Source organism: Manihot esculenta, chromosome 1 (genome assembly GCF_001659605.2).
Source record: "Manihot esculenta cultivar AM560-2 chromosome 1, M.esculenta_v8, whole genome shotgun sequence".
Classification (NCBI taxonomy): Eukaryota; Viridiplantae; Streptophyta; class Magnoliopsida; order Malpighiales; family Euphorbiaceae; genus Manihot; species Manihot esculenta.
Window position 1 is genome coordinate 29,287,872 of NC_035161.2, and position 22,562 is coordinate 29,310,433.

A 22,562-nucleotide genomic window follows, 5' to 3' on the forward strand; every position below is an offset into this window, starting at 1 on the left:
GCAAGAAGAGGCGGTCTCCCTTACCGTGTCTCTCGTTCCTGAAGAGAAGAGACAAAAACTAGGGCATGCAGAAGAAAATAATAAGTTTCTTCAAGACTTGTTTCAATGGACTCAATCCTTTGTCAGGTTCAATCTTATCAACTCTCTTTTGTTTTTGCAATTATTTTGCATGTGTTAATTATGGGTATAGTTAATATTTCCTATTCATGTCGAGTTTCTTTGCCTTCAACCAGCCTTCCTACACAACTTTGGACACAAAAAAATAATAAGAGTAATAATAAAAGAAAGAATAAGAAAATAAAAAACTTCATACAACCCCAAAAAGGAAAAAACATGGGAAAAAGAATTCTAGCTGAACTCAAATTCAGATACCCAAATCTTTGCTTCCTAATAATATTATGATATAATAATTGATATGTCAGTTTGTCAGGAAAAGATTTCTCAAAGATGGGTTTTTTGGGTTGGGGATTAGGGTGTGTGTCTCGATCCTGGTTCTCTTAGGTAGCCACTCGACAACTTATTGATTATTGCTAATATATTTTTATTTTTTATTTAGAATAACTTTATGATTTTGATGTCACCAATTGTTGGTTCTGGAAAGGAGGAAAAGATCAAATACAATGGTGATATTTTATTCATTGAAAGATGGATATATACAGGAAAAATATACAGAAAATTTTAATAGAATATAAATAATTTAAATTTTATTCTATCTTCAAATATTGAGTTATTATTCTAAAATCTAAAACATATTTTTTTGTAAGCAGACGCATATTACAAGAGGAACAACCTCTACCTTCAAGACCATTGTCAATGGATTAAATGCTTTGTCAGGTTCTATTTTACTTAATTAAATATTCACTCCTTTTCACAGTTTATATATTCTTGTCTGTTCATGCTGAGTTGCCAATTATCAAACTATGTTGGATTTCCTGGAATCAACTCTTAACTTGAAAATTTTCCGTCGATTTATCAGTTTACCGCTAACTCTAGCTTAGCAATTTCTTTTTTTCAAGGAGTTGGAATACTATCGACCCCATATGCAGTAGCAGCAGGAGGGTGGCTTAGCTTGATTCTTCTTGTTATCATTGCCATTGCGGCCTTTTACTCAGGCTTATTGATTAAGAAATGTATGGAAGTAGATTCAAATATCAAAACTTACCCCGACATAGGAGAACGTGCTTTTGGTAGCAAAGGAAGACTTGTGATATCAATTTTCATGTACACAGAACTCTACCTAGTCGCCACTGGTTTTCTGATTCTAGAGGGAGATAACTTGGAGAACTTGTTTCCTAATGTGGAACTTGAAATGGCAGGATTCCATATTGGTGCAAGGCAAAAATTTGTTATAATTGTTGCTCTTATTATCTTGCCCACGATTTGGTTGGATAATTTGAGCGTTCTCTCTTATGTCTCTGCTAGTGGGGTTATAGCTTCTGCTATAATTCTCTGTTCAATCTTCTGGGCTGGAGCATTTGATGGAATTGGATTTCATGAAAAGGGAAAGCTGCTGAATTGGGATGGAATCCCCACTGCTGTTAGCTTATATGCGTTTTGTTATTGTGCACATCCAGTGTTCCCCACTCTGTACACATCTATGAAAAATAAGCATCAGTTCTCTAATGTAAGTTCTTGTCAAGATTTGAACTTTATGGCACATATCGAGTTCAGTAATCATTTCCTTGAATAACTTTGACTGCAGGTCCTGCTTGTCTGCTTCGTTGCATGTACCATCAGCTATGCATCAATGGCAGTTATAGGATACTCGATGTTCGGGTCTGCAGTTGAATCACATGTGACCTTAAACCTCCCTACCACAAAATTAAGTTCAAGACTTGCAATTTACACCGCCCTGGTGAATCCCATATCAAAATATGCATTGATGATTACGCCAATAGTGAATGTTACCAGGAATTGGTTTCCATGGTACTGCGACAAGAAGCCCTTCAACATTTTCATTAGTACTGCTTTATTGATGAGCACTGTAATTGTAGCCCTGGCTTTCCCTTTTTTTGGTTTCCTCATGTCCCTGGTTGGAGCATTTTTAAGTGTCACAGCTTCAATTTTACTTCCATGTTTATGTTATCTGAAGATTTCAGGCACTTACCGGACACTTGGATTCGAAGTGGCAGTAATAGGTGGAATTTTAGTATTGGGTGTTGTTGTCGTAATATTTGGTACTCACACTGCTCTCTTGCGAATTCTAGGGCATTCTGATCATTAAGTAACCATAATGGTAATTTTTTTTAAAAAAAAACATTATTTCTTAGAAGGGAAGGGGAGATATGCCAAGATTTGAGATCCTTACCTTCCACACTACAAGACAAGCAATTGTGCTTTTAACTACTCCAATAATATCCTGATACTAGTATTGTAGGTGTTGTAGACATTAGTTTCCTAAACTAGATTCATTATTCCTAGTTGATTTCTTGTATAAGCTTGTACACATTTCAATGGATTCAAAATTTTAACACTACACCTGCCAATTACTTTACATGTACAGATTAAATATCTATTTTTATAATTTCAGCTCGACTCTCTTTAATTTTGAATAAAAAAAAAATAAAAAAATTAAATGATCAAAAGCTTTTATTCTTTGTTTTTAATTAATTTCTATATTTTTTAAAAAACAATTAATTTTAAAAAAAATTATATTCGCATGCGTATAAATAATCCCGTTAGATATATATTTCAATCTTCCTGTTTTGCTTGTGGAAATAACCTTTGCAAAGAAGAGAAAAGGTTAATTGTTCTTGTGTCAGCTCATCTGCCTTCATCTCAATTATAAATGAAGAAGGAAATATTGATCTTTCTTGGAAGGAATTATTTGCATCCACAAAGATAATGAGTGCTAATACTGCTGAGAAAATGTCACATGCTTTGAGAAGAAGAGGAAAGATCCGTTTATTTATAAATATATTTTATATAAAAATATGTATGGACATAAAAATAGATTATATTTATTAATAATTATTATTTTTAAATATTATATAATAAACTATTAATTTTATCTATTTTTAAATAACAAATAAATAATATGATATATCATCATTTTATATATTAACTGTAACAATTAAATATAATTTATTAAACATGTAACAACTATCAGCTATTAATTTTATTCAATAATTAAATTAAACATATCCTAAATAATAATGATATAATTAATAAATACTCACTTCGTTTTATAATTATTTTTTTTGAAATGGTTCTTCTTATAATTATTATTTATTTTTTTATTTTAAAATTATTTTTTTTATATATAATAACATATAAATTAACCATTATAATTCTATTTAATTTTATTTTTTTTAATATTTCATTAATTGTTATTTTTTAAATGAGTATTCAAAATATTCTTTAATAATATACTTAGAAAATCAATAAAAAATTATACTTGAGCAAAAATAGTTAAATCAAAATTATTTAATAGTTTATAGTTTAAGTAATATATATTCAATTTCAATTTCATTTGTAATGTCCATCCCACAAGCCTAAAGTAGCTCCACAAAAATTATTTTTTTAATATATATAAAAAAATAAAATAAATGAAAATTATAAAATAAAAAAGTAATTATATATTTATTACATTGATGATATAGATAACATCAATATCAATTAACTATATAAAGTTATAGTAAATACTTAATGTAAATAACTATAACCATCCGTTATTAATTGTATTTAACTGTTAAACCAAATAGCCCTTAAGAATAATTCAACTCAACAACAGCAACAGATTAACAAAATCAATCCCCCCAAGCTCCACTGCACAAAATTCTATTTCGATTTTAATTGATTTTTTTCGCTCTCCCTTATTATTATGAAGCTTGCATGGAATTTGTGACATTTTCATCTTGTTGAATGTGATAACCAGGTGGTTGTGAAAATGATCAAGTGTGAGTTTACCGCTTTGCCTACACTCTCTTCAATGGTTTCGGCAGTTCAAACATTGCCGGTACTGTTACATTCCCATGCCTAGTATTTGCAGTGTTATAGTTTAGTTTTGTTTTCTTGCTTTTTATATATATATATATAAATTTTTAGATAAACCTAATTTATTATGAATTTAAAAAATATTTAAATAGATACTTTCTCATAAATAAATTCATTTATTTGTACTCTATAGTGAACGGAATTTAAATAAATATTTATATATATATAAATTAAAGGGAGATTTACAATTTAGTTCCTGGATATTGCCATTATTAACAAGTCAGTCCCTGTATTTTTAGAAACCTATTAAAACGTTTTTATGTTTTCTTTCCGTCAACGAAATAGTCTTTCCGTCTATTTTTGCCGTTAAAAATATAGTAAAAGACTAAATTACCCCCCATTATTTTTCTCTTCCTCCTCTGCTTCTTCTTCTGCTTCTTCTTCTTCTGCTACTTCTGCTTCTTCTTCTTCTGCTGCTACTTCTTCTTCTTCTTCTTCTGCTTCTTTTTTTTTCTTCTTCTTCTTTCTCTCCTCCTCCTCCTCCTCCTTCTTCTTCTTCTTCTGCTGCTTCTGCTTCTTCTTATTCTGCTGCTTCTTCTTCTTCTGCTGCTTCTGCTTCTTCTTCTTCTGCTACTTCTTCTTCTTCTTCTTCTTCTTCTTCTTCTTCTTCTTCTTCTTCTTCTTCTTCTTCTGCTTCTTTTTTTTTCTTCTTCTTCTTTCTCTTCTCCTCCTCCTCCTCCTCCTCCTCCTCCTCCTCCTCCTCCTCCTCCAGGGAGGAGGAGGAGGAGGAGGAGGAGAAAAGAAAAGATAGGGACTATTTCGTTGACAAAAAGAAACGATTAGGATGTTTTAATAGATGTGAGAAAAAATAGGGACTATTTCATTAATGGAAAGAAACGATAAGTGCGTTTTAATAGATATGAAAAAAAAATAAAAATATTTTAATAGATTTTTGAAAATGTAAGAACTAACTTGTTAATAATAATAATATCCAGAGACTAAATAAAGGGTTTTATTTGAGGGTAAAATTGGATTTTAAAAATTTTCTCTCCTCTTTTATCTAATTTTAACGGAAAAGAGGACGGAAGGACTATTTCGTTGACGGAAAAAAAACATAAGGACGTTTTAATAGGTTTTTAAAAATACAAGGACTGACTTGTTAATAATAATAATACTCAGGGACTAAATTATAAATCTCTCTAAATTAAAAAACTTCACAAAATATTTTTTTTTTGAATAAAACATAAATTTCATTAAATTTCAAGAACAATAGAAATATAACTAAGAGGTGAGAAAAAGACCTCAATTAGGTCCGAAATATCATTACTAGCTCGAGCAAGCGCATGAGGTACACCATTAGCAGACTTACAGACAAAATTAATAAAAATAAAAATTATCTCCGAATAAGAGATGTATAATAAAAAATAAGACTATCAAATGATAAGAAATCCTAATAATTGGGATCAGCTATAACTTGAATTAAAAGTTAAGTATCTGACTCCACAAGGAATAAATACTGTATAGCTTTAATGAACCTTTTTTTAGATATCCCTTACAACTTTTAATGTACAAATTGAATACTGTATGTTGTTACTTCCTATAATAGAAATCCACACGTATATAATTGTCCACAGACGTGTCATAAGAGAATTAGATTGGGATGTTGTTCTCTAGAGATTATTTTCAGACGTATTATAAGAGAATTGCTAATCCCTAATTATTTTCATTAATAAAAATAATTAATAAAAACTATAATTTTCACTATTAAAGAGTTAAAAGGAGTGAAAATTTGAATTTGAATATCTATCAAACGAGTTACATTGCATATACCTTTAACTACTAATAAGTCAGGCTAAATAATAAAAACTATAGTTAATATAGGTAAATTAATAAATTTTATATTGTATTTTCTAAAACTTTAGGAATAAATTTATTGTATTTTTCGTAACACTAATAAATTTTGTATAAATAAATTACCATATAGTATGTGTATATTTTGAGACAAAGAGTATAGGAAGAAGGGAGTAGTACAACTCATAAGTCATTGAACAGTTAAAAAATAGAAACAACATTAATTAAAATGTGATGCAATAGTTAAGGTTGAGATGATACCAAATGTATACACAAACTGGCCTGAGTTGCGAGAAACCGGCAGAGTCCTGTATAAATGGGTGGCCTCCCTTTAAAAGTGTTGAAACCCTAAACACTCCACAAAGACATCTACGTGATCTTCTACTCTACCCATGCAATTGCTATTTCTTTAGGATTTCAACATTTCAATCCTATATATGTTCCAACCATATGTATGTCTGAACAATTTGAGTTCATTGACCCATATCTCTCTCTAAAGATTCAACAATAGAGATCAAGCATAAGTGACAGTACGTGGCCAATCTCCTTAATAACAATACATACATGCATGCAATGGAGGGTGATCGGCAAGAAGAGGCGGTCTCCCTTACCGTGCCTCTCATTCCTGAAGAGAAGAGACAAAAACTAGGGTTTGCAGAAGAAAAGGGTGATGAAAGCGATCCAGACACCAGTGGCTATAGCACAAGTTTCTTCATGACTTGTTTCAATGGACTCAATGCTTTGTCAGGTTCCATCTCACCAACTTTCTCTTTTGTTTTTGGAATTATTATGCATGTTTTAATTATGGGTACACTTAATATGTCCTTTTCATGTCGATTTTCTTTGCCTAACCAGCTTTCCTACAACTTTGGCTACATCATTGCACTCCATGCATGTTTTAAAAAAATAAAAAACTTCGTACAACCCCATAAAGAAAAAAACGTAAGAAAAAGAATTCTAGCTGAATTCAAATTCAGATACCCAAATCTTTGTTTCCTAATAATATTATCATATAATAATTGATATGTCAATTATGAGGAAAAGATTAATTAGTAAATTGACCTCAAAGCTGGTTTTTCTCACTAGTAATTTTTTAGTATATTAATTAGCTCCAATTAAAATTAAAAAAAAAATCAAATTTTTATCATTTAATTAAAAAGACCATTTTAGTGTCAATTCAAACTTATTAATTTTTTTTTTAAAAAATAATTTTAGGCAATAATTATAAAATTATTAAACTACGGCTGCGATTATGTAATAGGGCAGGTACACTTGATCAAAATGCTGTCGTTTTCTACAAAGACGTGACTAGCTGGGAGCAACTCACGTAAAAAGATTTTGGCCGCTTGCTCTAATCCAACATAAATTCCGTAGTAGTTTTGCATTGTCGAATGATAACATAGTTTATATATATCATCAACTTTCACACTCAGTACAAATGGACGATAGATAGAAGTTAGAAATTTTCCTTGCCTATTCATACTATGGAAATTTTTTAGATTTTTTTTAAAAAGATAATTCACCTATTTTTTTAGTCTAATGTTGAAATTATCTCTTCCTCCGTATGTGGAAGTTTTTTATTGGATAAAAAAGAAATGGGATAGGGTTTTTAGCCTTGAGGATAAAAATGGTTATATTTGAAAATATTTGTTGATATTATGGAAGAGACAAATCTTTTTTCATCAATTTTGAGAAGAAAGTAAAGTTGAGTAAGGCATCCGCCATTATTATTGTTTTTTTTTAATTTTTCCTCATAAAACTTCTAATATAGGATACGTATTCATTCTGTCATTTCCTTTGTTCTCCATCCAAATTAAGAATTAATGTAAAATATCATAAATTCAAATAATAATATATTCAAAATATTTTTAGAAAGTAAAATTGTTTAAATTCATCACGATTCTTATTATCCAAAAAATTTTATTTTTTTATATTTAGTTAATAATTTGCATAAACAAATATTTTCAATAAAAATTATATTAATTTTTAAAATTAATTTAAATTAAATAAAATTAAAAATATTAGTTATAATTGATAAAAATCCAAAAAATTTAGCTATTGTGCCTCATAAAATTATAATTTGGGGGTAGTTGGCAGCCTGTCACTAGCATGGGGACTTATGGCAGACAACCCAAAAGACCAGAAGTCACGAGTTGTACATATTATCTAATAGAAAATTATTAAATACACGTGATTAATGCTTGATGTATTTAATCATTAATCACACGGTTAAGGTTAGCATTCGGTCGGTTTGATTTAAAATTGAACCGAACTGAATAAATTAAAAATTAAAATTTTAGTATTTATAAAAATCGAATCGATTTTAATTAAAAATCGAATCGAACTGAACCGATCTGATTCGATTCGATTTGATTTAATCGATTTCAATTTTTAATAAATTTTTTAATTTTTTATATTTTATTTTTAATATTTTAAAATTTAATTAAAATATTTTAATTTCAATATAATTTAATTTTTCTTATTGAAAATAATATATTATTATCACTAATTAGTTCGGTTTGATTTTTTTAATTTTTTCTGATTAAAATCGAATCGAATCGAAATAACCGAAATTAAAAATCAAACGGAACTAAATTGAATAAAAAAATCAAACTGAATTTTTAAATTAATTCAGTTCGATCGATTTTTTCAATTTGAACTGAATACTGCTCATTCTGCCCCACAATGAAAAAATATTGTGATTTCGGCTACTAACTAAACACTTTTAATAACAATTGATATAATTAAAAAATCATTGAATACACTTAATTCTAGATAATTTTGAAAAAAAATCATAATAATAAAAGAAGAATTGTAAAGACTCAAGAGATCATAATCTGCATGATGGAACCCTAAGTAAAGCCATGTAGAGAGTAGAGATGCAGACACTTCAATATGAGATCAAAAATCAGTGCTCAGATATTATATTGATCGAGTGTAAGATGACAAGCACCAGATTGTGTATTAACATAAAAAAAGCTGTGTGTATTTAAAAAATTCAAAATATATAAAACATATTTACTAAAAAATATTTGTAAAATCGTTTTTATGCGAAATTTTAAATTTTAATCTCTCTATTTATATATTATATTGGTAAAGACTTCTGATTGTGTAATCTATCAGTTCTATCTATCAGTTCTATTCGGCTCTTGTACGTTTTAAATATCAAAAAATTATATATATTTCTAGAAAAACTTTGAGCCATAAAATTACTGGTGGATTATAACCAAGTATTCTTAGGCTAATGGTCCCCCAGTCCCAGAAGAAAGGACAAACTCAATTTGGTGTCCAACTCCAATCATATCATTTTCTTAACATTAGATCGGAAAATTTGAACCCGAAATTGAATTTTTAGGTAAATTATATGTGTTTTCAACCATTAAATCAAGTCACGATAGGTATATCCTTAAAGTCCATGTTAGTTTCAACCTGATCCTGGTGAGGATGAGTTTGAAAAAGAGGCTTGATTTTTTTTTTTTTTTTAAAAAAAGCCTTAAGAATATTAACAATGAAAAATATATTTACTATTAAATATGTCTGGAATTATGTGCAGTAATACTTAGTATAACTATAAAATGATGAATAAAAATATATATTATATTATTTTTATTTTATTATTGAAGTATATATATAAGCAACACTTTATTATATAATATTTATTACTTAAATATATATATATATTATAAATAATTTATTAATATATTTTCAAAAAACTAATTTATTAAAATATAAAATTAATTTGGAAATAATTCTTTTAACTAATTTAATACTAATTGGACCAATATGCGCTGGTGAGAAAAAATTATAAAAGAGTCATTGGATAAACAACCTATAAACTATCTTATTACATTTGAGGAATTCTTTCCCTTTTTTTTCCATCAATTTTGCTCCCAGATGTTAAGGAAAAAGAGAGAATGAAGCCATCTCTATTGTACTCTTACATCTTATTTGGTTAAGGTAATTTAGTTAAATAATTTAAAGTTATGTTAAAATTGTGATTGTTTGATTTATTTATTTTTTTTACTTTTTGGAAAATCAGAGAGTCTTCTCTTCTTTTGATGGCCTAACCAAGTTGTTTATGAAAAATGAACTTTTCAAGAAGTAATTAAACCAAATAAAATTTTTATAGTTATGAGAATGTAAAAGTGAAAAAAATTGATAACTTTTTTTGGAAAGAAGGATAAAAGGGTAATTTTATTTCTATAGGAAATTTGCAATTACATGTAAGTAATTTTTTTTTACCCCAAGTAAGACATTGAAGATGCAGAAAACTAAATTCCTTAATCGTGAATCAGTTCAAAATTCAAACCGGTCCTACTATTAGCAGCAGCAGCAGCAGCAGCCGTATTTTATTTGGTTATTTAAGTTACAGATCTTTGAAGATACTCATCTGGTTTCTCCACATTTTCCCCTTAAGTTGCTCATCTGCCTCCATTTGCTCTCTCTCTCTCTCTCTCTCTCTCTCTCTCCCTCTGCGAGTTTCTGCAGTCATGGCTCAAGATGGGACATTGACTGCTCCTCTCATCGTTGATGAGAAGGAACATAATTTCAGACAGGAAGATTTAGAGTCAAACTACACTCATTATACCAAAGGAACAACCTCTACCTTCAAGACCATTGTCAATGGATTAAATGCTTTGTCAGGTTCTATTTCACCTAATTAAATTCACTCCTTTTTTCAGTGTATATATTATTGTCTGTTCATGCTGAGTTGTCATTCATCAAACTAGGTTGGATTTCCTGGAATCATCTCTTAACTTGAAATTTTTCCATGGATTTATCTGTTTACAGCTAACTCTAGCTTACCCTTTTTTTTTTCAGGTGTTGGAATACTTTCGACTCCATATGCAGTAGCATCAGGAGGGTGGCTGAGCTTGATTCTTCTCTTTATCATTGCCATTTCAGCCTTTTACTCAGGCTTATTGATTAAGAAGTGTATGGAAGCAGATTCAAACATCAGAACTTATCCGGACATAGGAGAACGTGCTTTTGGTAGCAAAGGAAGACTTGTGATATCGATTTTCATGTACACAGAGCTCTACCTAGTCGCCACTGGTTTTCTGATTCTAGAAGGAGATAACTTGCAGAACTTGTTTCCTAATGTGGAACTTGAAATGGCAGGATTCCACATTGGTGCAAGACAGACCTTTGTTGTAATTGTTGCTCTTATTATCTTGCCTACAGTTTGGTTGGATAATTTGAGCATCCTCTCTTATGTCTCCGCTAGTGGAGTTTTAGCTTCTGCTATAATTCTCTGTTCAATCTTCTGGGCTGGAGCATTTGATGGAATTGGATTTCAAAAAAAGGGAACCCTGCTGAATTGGGATGGAATCCCTACTGCTGTTAGCTTATATGCCTTTTGTTACTGTGCACATCCAGTCTTCCCCACCCTGTACACATCTATGAAAAAGAAGCATCAGTTCTCTAATGTAAGTTCTTGTCAAGATTTGAACTTTATGATTTTTCCTCATAAACATATTGAGTTCAGTAATCATTTCCTTGAATAACTTTGATTGCAGGTCCTGCTTATTTGCTTCATTTCATGTACCTTCAGCTATGCATCAATGGCAGTTATAGGATACTCTATGTTCGGGTCTGCAGTTGAATCACAGGTATCCTTAAACCTCCCTACCACAAAGCTAAGCTCAAGAATGGCAATATACACCACCCTGGTCAATCCCATATCAAAATATGCGTTGATGGTTACGCCAATAGTGAATGTTACCAAGAATTGGTTTCCATGGTACTGCAACAAGAAGCCCTTCAACATTTTCATTAGTACTGCTTTGTTGATGAGCACTGTAATTGTAGCCCTGGCTGTCCCTTTGTTTGGTTACCTCATGTCCCTGGTTGGAGCATTTTTAAGTGCCACAGCTTCAATTATACTTCCATGTTTATGTTATCTGAAGATTTCAGGCACTTACAGGAGACTTGGATGTGAAGTGGTAGTAATAGGGGGAATTTTAGTATTGGGTGTTGCTGTCGTAATATTTGGTACTTACACTTCTCTCTTGCAAATTGTAGGGCATTTGTGATCATTAGCTAAACCATAATGGTAATATTTTTTTAATTATTTTTTAGAAGGGAAGGGGAGATGCCAAGATTTGAGATCCTTACCTTCCACACTACAAGAGAAGCAAAGGGCAAAGGGTTGTGCTTAACTAGTCCAATAACTAAATTTTTATATCCTGATTGTATTGTAGGTGTGTAGACATTAATTGCTAGTAATATACTTCGGAAGCTTCAATTAGTTTATTTCTCGTATAAGCTTGTAGACATTTTCAATATAACTGGAAATTGGATTCAATATTTTAACACTGTACCTGCTAATTACCTTGCATGCTCGGATTATCTTTAAAAAAAAGAACTAAAAGGTCGAAAGTTTTTGTTTTCTTCTTTTAATCTCTACATTTTCTACCCCAACAATTAATTTTCATCAACAACAAAATTGTATGCGTATGCGCATTCCTCTTAGATATATGTTTCAATTTTCCTTTCTGCTTGTGGAAATAACCTTTACAAAGAAGAGAAAAGGTTAATTATTCTTCTGTCAGCTCATCAGCCTTCACCTCAATTATAAATGATTTAGGAAACACTGACCTAGTATCATTGTTTGAAAGGTAAGAAAATTACCCGAGACATACCACGCAAAAATAATGAGTGCTAATGCTGCTGAGAAAATGTCACACTGCTCTAGATAATAAGAAATGACGAGCAATTTCAATCACAATAAATTTACCGTCTGCATGTGCAAGTTCAGTACATCTAGCAACTGGTAAATACCTTGGTCATCATCCTGAGAGTTATACCCAGAAAAAAACTGATGGCTGGATCCAGCTAATTCAACACTGCTCTCCCCGCCCTTCTTCTTCAAGCCACCATCTCTCATTAGCCTCCTGACGTTTGCTGCTTTCTCCCACATTCCCGCATCAGCATACATGTTTGCAACCATCACAAGGTTCCCACTTCTCCTTGGCTCTAGTTCAAGCAGCTTCTTTCTTACATTATCTGCTACTCCATTAATGTCGTTAACATCATGAATGCTGCAAGCACTAAGCAATGTCCTCCATACAATTGGATCAGGCTGGAAAGGCATGCTCATAATGAAGTCAAAAGCCTGTTTGAGACGGCCAGCACGACCTAAGATATCAACCATGGCACCGTAATGTATCATCATTGGTTTGATATTGTATCTATATTCCATTTCATGAAAGTACCGAAATCCATCATCTACCAAACCAGCATGGCTACAAGCACAAAGAACACCAAGAAACGTGACATAATTTGGTTGTATGGAAGAGCTCTTCATCATCTCAACAAAAAGTTCAAGCCCTTTTTTGGCAAATCCATGTTGAGCTAGCCCCAAAATCATTGCACTCCATGTCCAAACATTTTTCTCCTTCATTCTATCAAAAACTAGCTTAGCATAACTAATGGCTCCACTTTTTGCATACATATCAACAAGAGCTGTACCCAATTGATAATTCAGTAGCAACCCTCTCTCAATGACTTGAGAATGAATCCATTTACCTAAACTCAAATTCCCCATTTCGGCACAGACCTCAAGCATGAGCACCATCGTGGTCTGATCTGGCTCAAACCCAAAATCCATCATTTTCACAAAATATCCAATTGCGTCTCCCAACCTCAAACTCCCAACACAACTAGTAATTACTGCATTCCATGAAACCACGGTTCTAATACACATTTGATCGAACAGCTGACATGCATCCGAAATCTTCTTGCATGACCCATAAAAATGGACCAAATTATTGTTGACATACACATCGCAATCCAAACCGTGCTTAATAACATCCACATGTACTTGTTTTCCCTCTTTGATTGCAAAACACGAAGCACATGCTTTGAGAAGAAAAGGGAAGGTCAAGTTATTGGGTCTAATTCCTTCTCTTCGCATTCGACGGAAGACCCATATAGCCTCTCTTGGGGTATTACTAGTAGAATAGCCTCTAATGACTATATTCCAAGAAGATGGTGGGATTGAGTTAACAGAGTGATAAAGCAGGGAGCGGGCATAAGCCAAGTTATTTGAAGGAGACAAAGAACAGAACCGAATGAGTTCAAATACGAGAAAGTTGTCTTGTTGGAGACCAGAAACTTGTATCTGAGCATGGATTTGAGAGAGATGTTTGATTGAGGAGCAGGATTTCAGAAGAGAGAGGCATTGGTGTTTTGTAGAAACGAAATATGAATGAGCGTTTACGGTTTTGGGAGGGAAAATGGGAACTGTCGTTGGGATTGGAAGTCGAACCATGCATTTGGCTTGTGCGGCCAAACAGTGAACTGGGCGCAAACTACGGCCGCAAGTAGGGGCAGGGCTGCTATGGATTTTTCCTTCAATCGTGACGACCAGAATCCTTTAAATACAGGCTGTGGATCCTTGAACGTGAACGTAATTTTAGGACAAAGAAGCTTTTAATCAGAGTTTGATTAAATGTCCTAATGGTCGAGTTGAAGTTGTTGATTAAATGTCCTATGGTCGAGTTGAAGTTGTTGAATTAGATGTCCACATAGTTATTCTAGGGTTCCTCAACTCAAGCCTAGAGGTAAATGGAGAAAATCTCCTCAAAAGCTTTGATTGCAAAGAGAGATTGGTACAAAACAAAGATCATTGTACAAAGAATGGAATAATGGTGTAAAGCCACAGATTCCCAAGAATTATCCTCTGAGCTAGACCTATTACAATTCACTCTATATTTGTAATCAAATTGTGTGTGCATCTCTCAGAACTTCAGAACTACATTTATGTATAACCTAAGTACTAAACCGTGTGTCTAATAAAACTAAACTGTAGGCTAAAATATCAATCCTCTGCCCTCCATTCAACTACGTAACAGGGGCTCTCTGTGTGGTATCCACTTGCAAAAGAGTTGAGAATCACTAAGATTTCGCTCATCGACCTGAACAGCATACAGGCTCATGCCCTTCTAGCAGCTTCTGCCATAGGCAGAGCATCTCTCTGGGGCTTTGGTAGTGAGCAACAACATAACCATCCTTGCATCCCTCATTGTAGATCCGATTTTCGTTTATATAAGTAACACGCAAACTTCCTGCTTTCAGTTCTGCTATCCAAATTCCCATTGCAACATCCTCCAGTTTGAACATCTGCATGGTTCATTGACAATTGATATTAACAGAAATTCTCTGTTTATAAAATCAGATAATCCCAACATGCTCAAGACAAGTTATGTATGTTAAAGTGACTAGAGTGAAAATGAACAATAACAAATGTTCGAAATTATAAGCTCACACTCACTAAGGAGGGCAGCGAACTATTACTAATTGTTTCAAGCAAGTCTGTTAATGAAGATAAATCGTGATAGCATTAAGGTTCATCTGAAGCTATCCTTTCAAATGCTAATGAACAAGTGAAGGCTGAAAGGAATGAATCCCGACACTGCAGTGAAGAATGGAGAATGCTTAAAGAAAGCTTGTTGTAACCAACCAAAAAAAGAAGATTACAATTAAGGGACAGCAAAGTAGGATAAATGGACCTACTGATTCTGTTAATCTGAATGCACACAAATGCACAGAAAAATAACAAGTAATATTTACCATGTATTCATACCTTTAGCTGACCCTTTTTGTGCCTTTTATAAACAGCTTCTGCTATGTCTTGTGATACCACATAGCCAGGGCCATGTGCCCAAGGTGGATAAGAACTCTCAGGCCATTCCTTCATGATGCAAAGAGAGGAAGTCAGAGATCAATCTATAATGAAAAATGACATGCTTGAGAAGATGTGCACAGATACACTGAGCATGCGTTATTTAGACCAGTTAGATGTATATGTAGTGGATAAACATGGGATATCATCATAACAAATATTGATTTCTTATTCCATCAGTGCAAGACGGGCGATGGATATTACTGCAGTCAAACAGTGAATTTTTGCACTGTTTATTCTCCTTCCTTCCTGTTCTCCCAAAGCTCACTCCACCTTGTCTTAGTTATTTTGTTCACCCACCATGCCTAAAAATTCCTATTAATACACGTTAATATGCTCTTTTTGCGTTGGAAGATAAGTTGATAAAAGTACTTTGTATGTTGTCAGAAATATGAGATAGGCTGCGCTCTTTTTTTTCCCATCAATTCGAATGTCAAACATGATGCTAAAAGAAGGCAGTAATTCTGGGTTAGTTGAATAGTACCAAGGTGACTTTAATTCAAAACACCACTGGCCAAGCATATTTTACAAGCATTCAATTCCAGCTAGAGAGAAAAAATATGATCAGCTTAGGATTTCAATTGTCATGATTACACCACCAATCAAGTTCAGCTGTGTTGATCAATCTGATAAAATCAGCTGGTGTTGCACAGAAAGTTACCTCAATGCTGATATACCATTTACTGTTAGGATTCCGATGAGGCTGAGCATCGTAATTGATCAGACCATATAAAAGCCCATGCCTGATATTTGTTCTAAGCAAAGAAGCTAGCACTTCATCCACTCGAACAAATGAATCATCATCTGTTTTCATGACATATTTGGCTGAAATGACTTCTGCCTGTCAAAACACATAATGAGCCAACAAGACAGCCTTTTTTACTTCCTCAAGGAAGTGAGATCTTACCCCAAAAGTACAGATTGCTACAGTCTTCCAGGTTATAAGATTGTAATAGTCAACAAAAGGCACGAGCTGAATGTCTCCATATGTCTGTAATTCATTCAAGAGCTGATCATTCACCATTTGGTTTTTATGCTGCAAATATTGCAAACATATTATGTTTCCAATGTGCATTTCAGCCACACAGTTAATAAAGAAAATTTTATGTCACAGCTTTCTAGGATCTAAACTAAACAAGATACTCTAAATGATAATATTGAGATGAACAAACAACACTCACCAGACCAACAAAAAAGCGCACAGCCACTGCTCCCGTCTTCACAACAGGGTACTGCATCCATGTTCTGCGAACGGCCATCCTGCGCTCAAAGTTATTGGCTGTAGAGAAGACACCAATGAAGAGGTCCAGTGACTGTTTTGGTGATAACTGAGCTGATTTCAGTGAATCTAAATCAACAATGTGGTCTGATTCCTCCGATGAGGGCAAGCCACTGGCCAAGATAGAGATTAATTTCAAGTCTCCAGATATCCTTACTTCACTAACAAGCCATGGCTCCAAACTCTGACAACATCATAAAGCACAAATGAAAAACAAGCAAAAGGGAAAGGATGCAACTAATCAAACGTTCAAATTCAAGTAAGGATAAAAGCAATACTTCGCGAAAAGCAAAAGAAGTTATGTGCTTTCCATCAACTGTCATCTGAATTCCTTCTTCTCCCACCCTAAGTGTCATAACAGACAAATACCCTTGCTTAAATGGAAAATACCGTCCATCTCTGGATCTGTTCCTGGATATTGATGACCTACTTGCAGCAAATTTGTGGCTTTCATTTTTGCCCACCAGTTCATTACACTGGTTCAAATCATCAACTGTTCATAAGAAGAAGAAAGAAGAAAATTGAGTGATATAGCACAAACCTCGCTGAATATCCGCAACATATGAAAGAGAAGAATATGCATCCATAGTTATGAATTTTTGTCCCTACTCCCAGCTGATACATGTGCTGCTTCAAAATCCATTATGCATTGATTAACTCTGACAGAAAAATATGATTGGCAACTGGGAGAAAGTTGCGTACAAATATGAGCTGGTTTTGTAATGATATCTGGTTTCATATTCTCATTCTAGTCCTTAGATTGCCATTTAGGAGATCCAAAATCAATCTCAATAGGTTAATCACTGGATTTAATTATGAAATCTGTATCTTTCACTACACAGACCCTGTGCTGGAAAGGATGTATAAATTTCGGGCATAGTAATCGTAGTTTCTTGAGATTATGAGAAAGAAGTATGACCTAGAGGAACATAAAAATGATCAAATAATAACCTCTACTTCTATATTCGAGTTGATTTTAGCAAAATCTTAAAACATCACCATTGAATCACCATGGTAAGGCTCCAAGCAGTGGAAAAATGTCAACACAGCCAAAGGCAGAAACCAAATGTTTCCTAATGGACAACAAGTCAGGAGTTCCTCCTGAGATTCTGAGCGACACAAACATTATAGGCTAAAGCAAAACCAAAACCAAAATGAGCATTCTGTTTGAGAAACTGGCTCACATTTAAAATAAATGTGATACAAATACATTAGGGTTCAGTTATAGTGATGCAGAGCATAGCTTTGGGGATAAAACAGAACAAGCCCCAGGCATGTTCCAGAGCCTAGAAACACAGCCAGGGCATGTTTCCTACTGGTCCAGATGTGAAGACTAGCTTTTTGAATTCCTGTCTGCTTTCCCCTTTGATTGTCTTTTATTTTCCTACTTAGATCAGATTTTGTAGTGTTCATTCCTATTTAGTATATTTTCAGTTCAAATTATGATTAAAATATTTCTTCCTATTTTATTAGGATTTCTCTTTTAGGTATAATTAAACTTCCTACATCAGTTAGGATTTTTATTTTCCTAGTAAATTGGGAGCCTAATCTATATAAACCACTTAATTCCATGTACATCTTTTATTAATATTTCCAGCAGAGAATTTTTCTTCAAAAACTTGTGTGTGTTGTATATTTTGAGCTTCACAGTAATATGGTGGCCCAAAGAAGATTAGACAAGTATCAGTACCTTTCCTATTTTCACCAGGAACAGATGGGGGGCACCGCTCCTCTTCACCCCACTCTTGAGCTGCTGTCCATGTGTTTTGGACAATTACAGGATCCTCAGTTATCTTATCACCTAGAAGTCGAACATTGTAATGCAGAATAATAGGAGGCTCTGGCTCTCCTGGAAGTTGTTCCCCTGATAAATCAATCCGGAAACTGCCAAGAAGACCATTTGGAATGCCAATTATAGTTATTGCGGAACCCTGAATAAGGCCACACGGTAGTCGTAGCTTATAACCATCACTGCCAAATTCTGTAGCATTCATTTTGTTCAGAAAATAAGGACATTGTTTCCCCTTCACTTCATGAAGTGAACTTTCATTAAGATCACCTTGTTTCCCCTTATTAAAGGACTCCATTAGACTCTCCCATGCAACTTGAGCTTCCCTTATGGCCTCTATTGCATTAGGCAAACCTTGTGAATAGTTGACTAGATGTCCCATACGATTCCAAGTCAATAATGAACTCTCAACTTCATGGGAAAAGTTCCTGTCAATAAAGAGACTAGACAGCAGTGTTGCTGTAGAAATCAATGGACCTGCAGATTCAGGGCTACGGAATGCAGGTGGAGCCTCAGGATTAATCAACTGAAGAGGATCAGATAAATTTACAGCTACAGGACTCAGTAATGTACTTTCCCCAAATGGATTTTTCATCACTCCCAGTCGTAGAACTATCAGCATAAAGAAGGACCCAAAGAAAACACCCCAGAGATATTTCTTCATTTTTGCTCAACCGAACTTTTACATCAATGGTTCCAAACGCTAAAGCCACCACCCCCAAGAAAATTTAGAAACGCATCAAGAGCGACGGGGAGAGGTCACAGCAACTACGTTTAGCAACAATCACAAACACCCACCCAAATTCACAAACTCCTGCGCTATCAACCCAACTCATATGCTACAATTCACAATCCAATGCTTAAAACTATCAAGTTTTAAAACTTTACCAATAAGGCAGAACGGTAGATCAAATTTAATAGCCCATTTGTCTCTGTGATCATAAAAAGAAACAGGACATGAGTAAAAACGAGTAATAATAAAATAAAAATCACATACCATATAACATAACGAATGTTAAAGAACCCATCTATCCTGCGTAATGATATACGCAGACAAAACAAAAAGGAGGAGCAACTTCAATCATCAATCGGTACTATGCTTCAAACACTCTTCAACTACCGTTACACTTAAAAGCTTAACCAAGCACTTAGATGGAAACAATCAGGTAACCGTGTGCAAGAAGCCAAACTAGCCTACAACCACCTTATCAAGTAAACAGAAAGTAACTAAGAAAATACAAATATATATATATATATATATATATATATATATATATATATATAACTGACACCATAGAAGTTGCAGAGAGAGGCATACCTGAAAATGGAAGAATGAATAGGAAGAGGAAGATGAAGAGGAAGAGGGAGTTTAGAAAGAGAGGATTGAATTGAATTGAATGGAGAAGGAAATGAAAAAAATCTGGAAGGAGGAAGCTTCAAACAAATTGCAGTTGGAAGAAAAACAAACACTTGAAGTCTACGCCAAGGGCGGTTGTTGTCGAGAGTCGATGTTTGCTAAATTCTGATGGGCTTTTTTATTTTGCTTTCTTTCTTAGTCTTTGCTCTTTATTTATAGGTTTTGGACCCAATCTCTTCTCTCCATGTGTGCCCTGGTTTAGCAATTACCCGGCCGGCTTTTGTTCTGCTTCAGACAGTCGTTTAGATCACAGCTAAAGGAAAAAAGTGGACAAAAAAATTAAACTCAGTAAAATGACAGATTACTTGAGGCATAAGAGAATAAAGATTAAAAGAAACATTATTGATTGAATACACCATTTATATCATTTTAATAATGTAAATTAAAAATAATTTTAAAAATAAGGTTGTCTTCAAACTATTTACAAAATTAATATTTATTTTAGAAAAAACATGAATGCATGAAGTGTATTTTTTTAAAGTTAATTCAAAAGAAAACCTTAATTGAAAAAGGTGCTTTTAAGGTTTGATGTGATAAGTGGAGTCAGGATTACTCTTGAAAACCACAGTTAAAATGGTATTTTTCAGAGTAGTCAAATGTGATTTTTGACTGGGTTTTTCTAAAAAACAATATATATATGTAAATTTTATTTTCAAAAATATTTTTATAAACATTAGATTACTTATGAAAATATCATTTTTAACTAGTGTATTTTAGAGATATATTTTACTCTCTCGTTACATCAATCTTAAAAATGCCAAATAATTTCATTTCTAATAGATTAACTTGAATCTTAAACCTTATTATCAACATGATTTATTTTGTAAATAAAAAATTTTAATGAATACTTTGTAAAATCGTATATAATTTTATTTTATTTGAAAAGGAAATTTTATAAATTAAAAAGAAATAGATTCTTTTATTCTAAATTTCTATTTAGAGTCAATAATTTTATAAGAATTTAATTTAATTTAATTTAATTATTTTTTATCAATTTTTTATTTAAAATGAAAGAATTTATTTATTATTTAGTTTATAAAATTTTCATTTTAAAATAAAATGAAATTATTCATAATTTTATAAAAATTTATTTAAATTCTATTTGTACAAAATGAATAATACCAAAAAAAAAAAGAAAATTAATAATGTAATTAATGAATATACTGATTTATTTTTAAAATCTAATATTTTTATATTTAAATTTTAATTCCGTTAAAAATAAAAATCCTTCGATGGTGGGTCATTGATGCCCTCCATGGTTTTTGATGATCTGAGATCCAATAGAATAGGGTTTTACAATGGTTTTTGTATTACTGAATAAGGCCTATCCTTTCTGAGGAGGGGACTCCTCTTTTATACATTGTCTTGCTTGCTGGTGACGTGTAAAGGTCTCTCCAGGATTGGGCCACGCGTCTCTGCCATGCAGATTCGGAGGTACTAGGGTATCAGCCGCCTGCTCCATGCGTAGCGGCCTCTGATTCTCCTCGTGCGTACGTTCGAGCGGATCTGCCAGGCTGTCTGGTGAATATTTCTCTGGATCCTGGGCTGGGCCGAGAGTTGGGCCAGACGCTAAGCCTGAGTGGAGAGGGCCTGCTTCGTGTGGGCCAGGCCGGCTTGAGTGAAGAAAATGGGTCGAGCCCGGCCTTGAGAGTCGGGTGAGCCAGGCTTGTTCTGTATATCAGGTGTGTGGGCCTCTACGTCATGGGCCTTGGGCTGTGGTCAAGCCCCTGGTCCGGGGTGAAGGAATCCAGCGGTCATCAATTGCCCCTTCACCTTCTCGGCAGTTATTGCTCCAACTGTCGAGGGGGTGAATACCAAGAACTATTATGATCGCGTCTGTTCGGGTTCAGGTGCCTTAATAACATCCTTTCATCTTTCAGTCGTTGCACAGTTTCTGAATTCTATCTGCTCTTTCCTCTTTCTGTCTTTTCTCTATTCTTCTTGTCCTCTGCCGCCTTTACTTTCTTGTCATCATTATCTGGACATCTCCTTTCTTTCCTTTTCTGTGAATATCTTTAGAAATCTGACACCATTAGCTTAGAGTCTAGTGTAGTTCTGCCCCGTGCTAAATTCTCAGGCTCCGGGTATATATCAGCGCCAGCTTTTCTTCATTCTTGAGCCTTCTGTTGAAATGAAAAATTCTTGTTTTATCTGTGGCAGGTCTATTCGACGCCTTCTTCAAGCAGATTGCCTTGTGCCCCAGAGGTTTGCTTTGATTTTGCTCTTATCATCTTAGGGGAGAACTGTTTCTGACTTGTCACTGTTTTGAAACTTTTTGCAGTTCCTGAAATAAAAATGGGTCAGTTCAAAATTCTTGAAAATTTGATGTTACCTCTAAGGCGTCTGGATGGTGCATTGAAGATCCTTCGGGTATGGCAGGCGAAGGGCGGGACCATCCAGCAAGCTGCTGAAACTGCTTTACCCAGGTCGTCTGGCCGGCCTCCTCTTCTGCTTGTTGTCCAGGCTCCAGAGAAGTTCTGGACTGTTGAGGGGTTCGATCTAACTTCGCCTTTTTCCACAGAGAAACAGGGAATTTCCTCGATACCCCTGTTGTCCTCTTTTGATATAAATGGGAGTGGCGCCGGCGCTCAGCTTGTTGTTC

General features: G+C 33.6%; 4 protein-coding genes across 5 annotated transcripts; 2 read left to right on the forward strand and 2 right to left on the reverse strand.

Annotated features, from left to right (window-relative positions):
* The first annotated feature begins 1,034 nt into the window (after positions 1-1,034).
* On the forward strand, positions 1,035-2,284 carry LOC110622046 (amino acid transporter AVT1I). The gene is made up of 2 exons (XM_021766398.2): positions 1,035-1,624; positions 1,703-2,284. The coding sequence occupies exons 1-2, from the start codon at positions 1,133-1,135 to the stop codon at positions 2,222-2,224; spliced, it is 1,014 nt and encodes a 337-aa protein (XP_021622090.1). The 5' UTR covers positions 1,035-1,132; the 3' UTR covers positions 2,225-2,284.
* A 7,876-nt stretch (positions 2,285-10,160) lies between these two features.
* LOC110629944 (amino acid transporter AVT1I) lies at positions 10,161-12,049 on the forward strand. The gene is made up of 3 exons (XM_021777167.2): positions 10,161-10,431; positions 10,609-11,216; positions 11,307-12,049. Exons 1-3 carry the CDS (start codon positions 10,278-10,280, stop codon positions 11,820-11,822), a joined length of 1,278 nt encoding a protein of 425 aa, XP_021632859.1. The 5' UTR covers positions 10,161-10,277; the 3' UTR covers positions 11,823-12,049.
* Positions 12,050-12,209: 160 nt separating this feature from the next.
* Positions 12,210-14,198, reverse strand: LOC110629937 (pentatricopeptide repeat-containing protein At2g36730). The gene has a single exon (XM_021777158.2). The coding sequence runs from the start codon at positions 14,060-14,062 to the stop codon at positions 12,512-12,514; it is 1,551 nt and encodes a 516-aa protein (XP_021632850.1). The 5' UTR covers positions 14,063-14,198; the 3' UTR covers positions 12,210-12,511.
* A 151-nt stretch (positions 14,199-14,349) lies between these two features.
* LOC110629928 (beta-1,3-galactosyltransferase GALT1) lies at positions 14,350-20,181 on the reverse strand. Of its 2 annotated transcripts, XR_006350708.1 has the most exons (9): positions 19,862-20,181; positions 18,445-19,475; positions 17,033-17,247; positions 16,657-16,938; positions 16,383-16,511; positions 16,137-16,316; positions 15,377-15,484; positions 15,065-15,205; positions 14,773-14,913 (listed from the first exon to the last, which is right to left on the reverse strand). XR_006350708.1 is itself a non-coding variant. In XM_021777147.2 (8 exons), exons 2-8 carry the CDS (start codon positions 19,205-19,207, stop codon positions 14,701-14,703), a joined length of 1,890 nt encoding a protein of 629 aa, XP_021632839.1. In that variant the 5' UTR covers positions 19,208-19,475; positions 19,862-20,172; the 3' UTR covers positions 14,350-14,700. The 2 variants fall into 2 exon arrangements, 1 of the variants encoding a protein (XP_021632839.1); XM_021777147.2 differs by lacking the exon at positions 15,065-15,205 and having other exon boundaries at positions 14,350-14,913; positions 19,862-20,172.
* Positions 20,182-22,562: the final 2,381 nt, after the last annotated feature.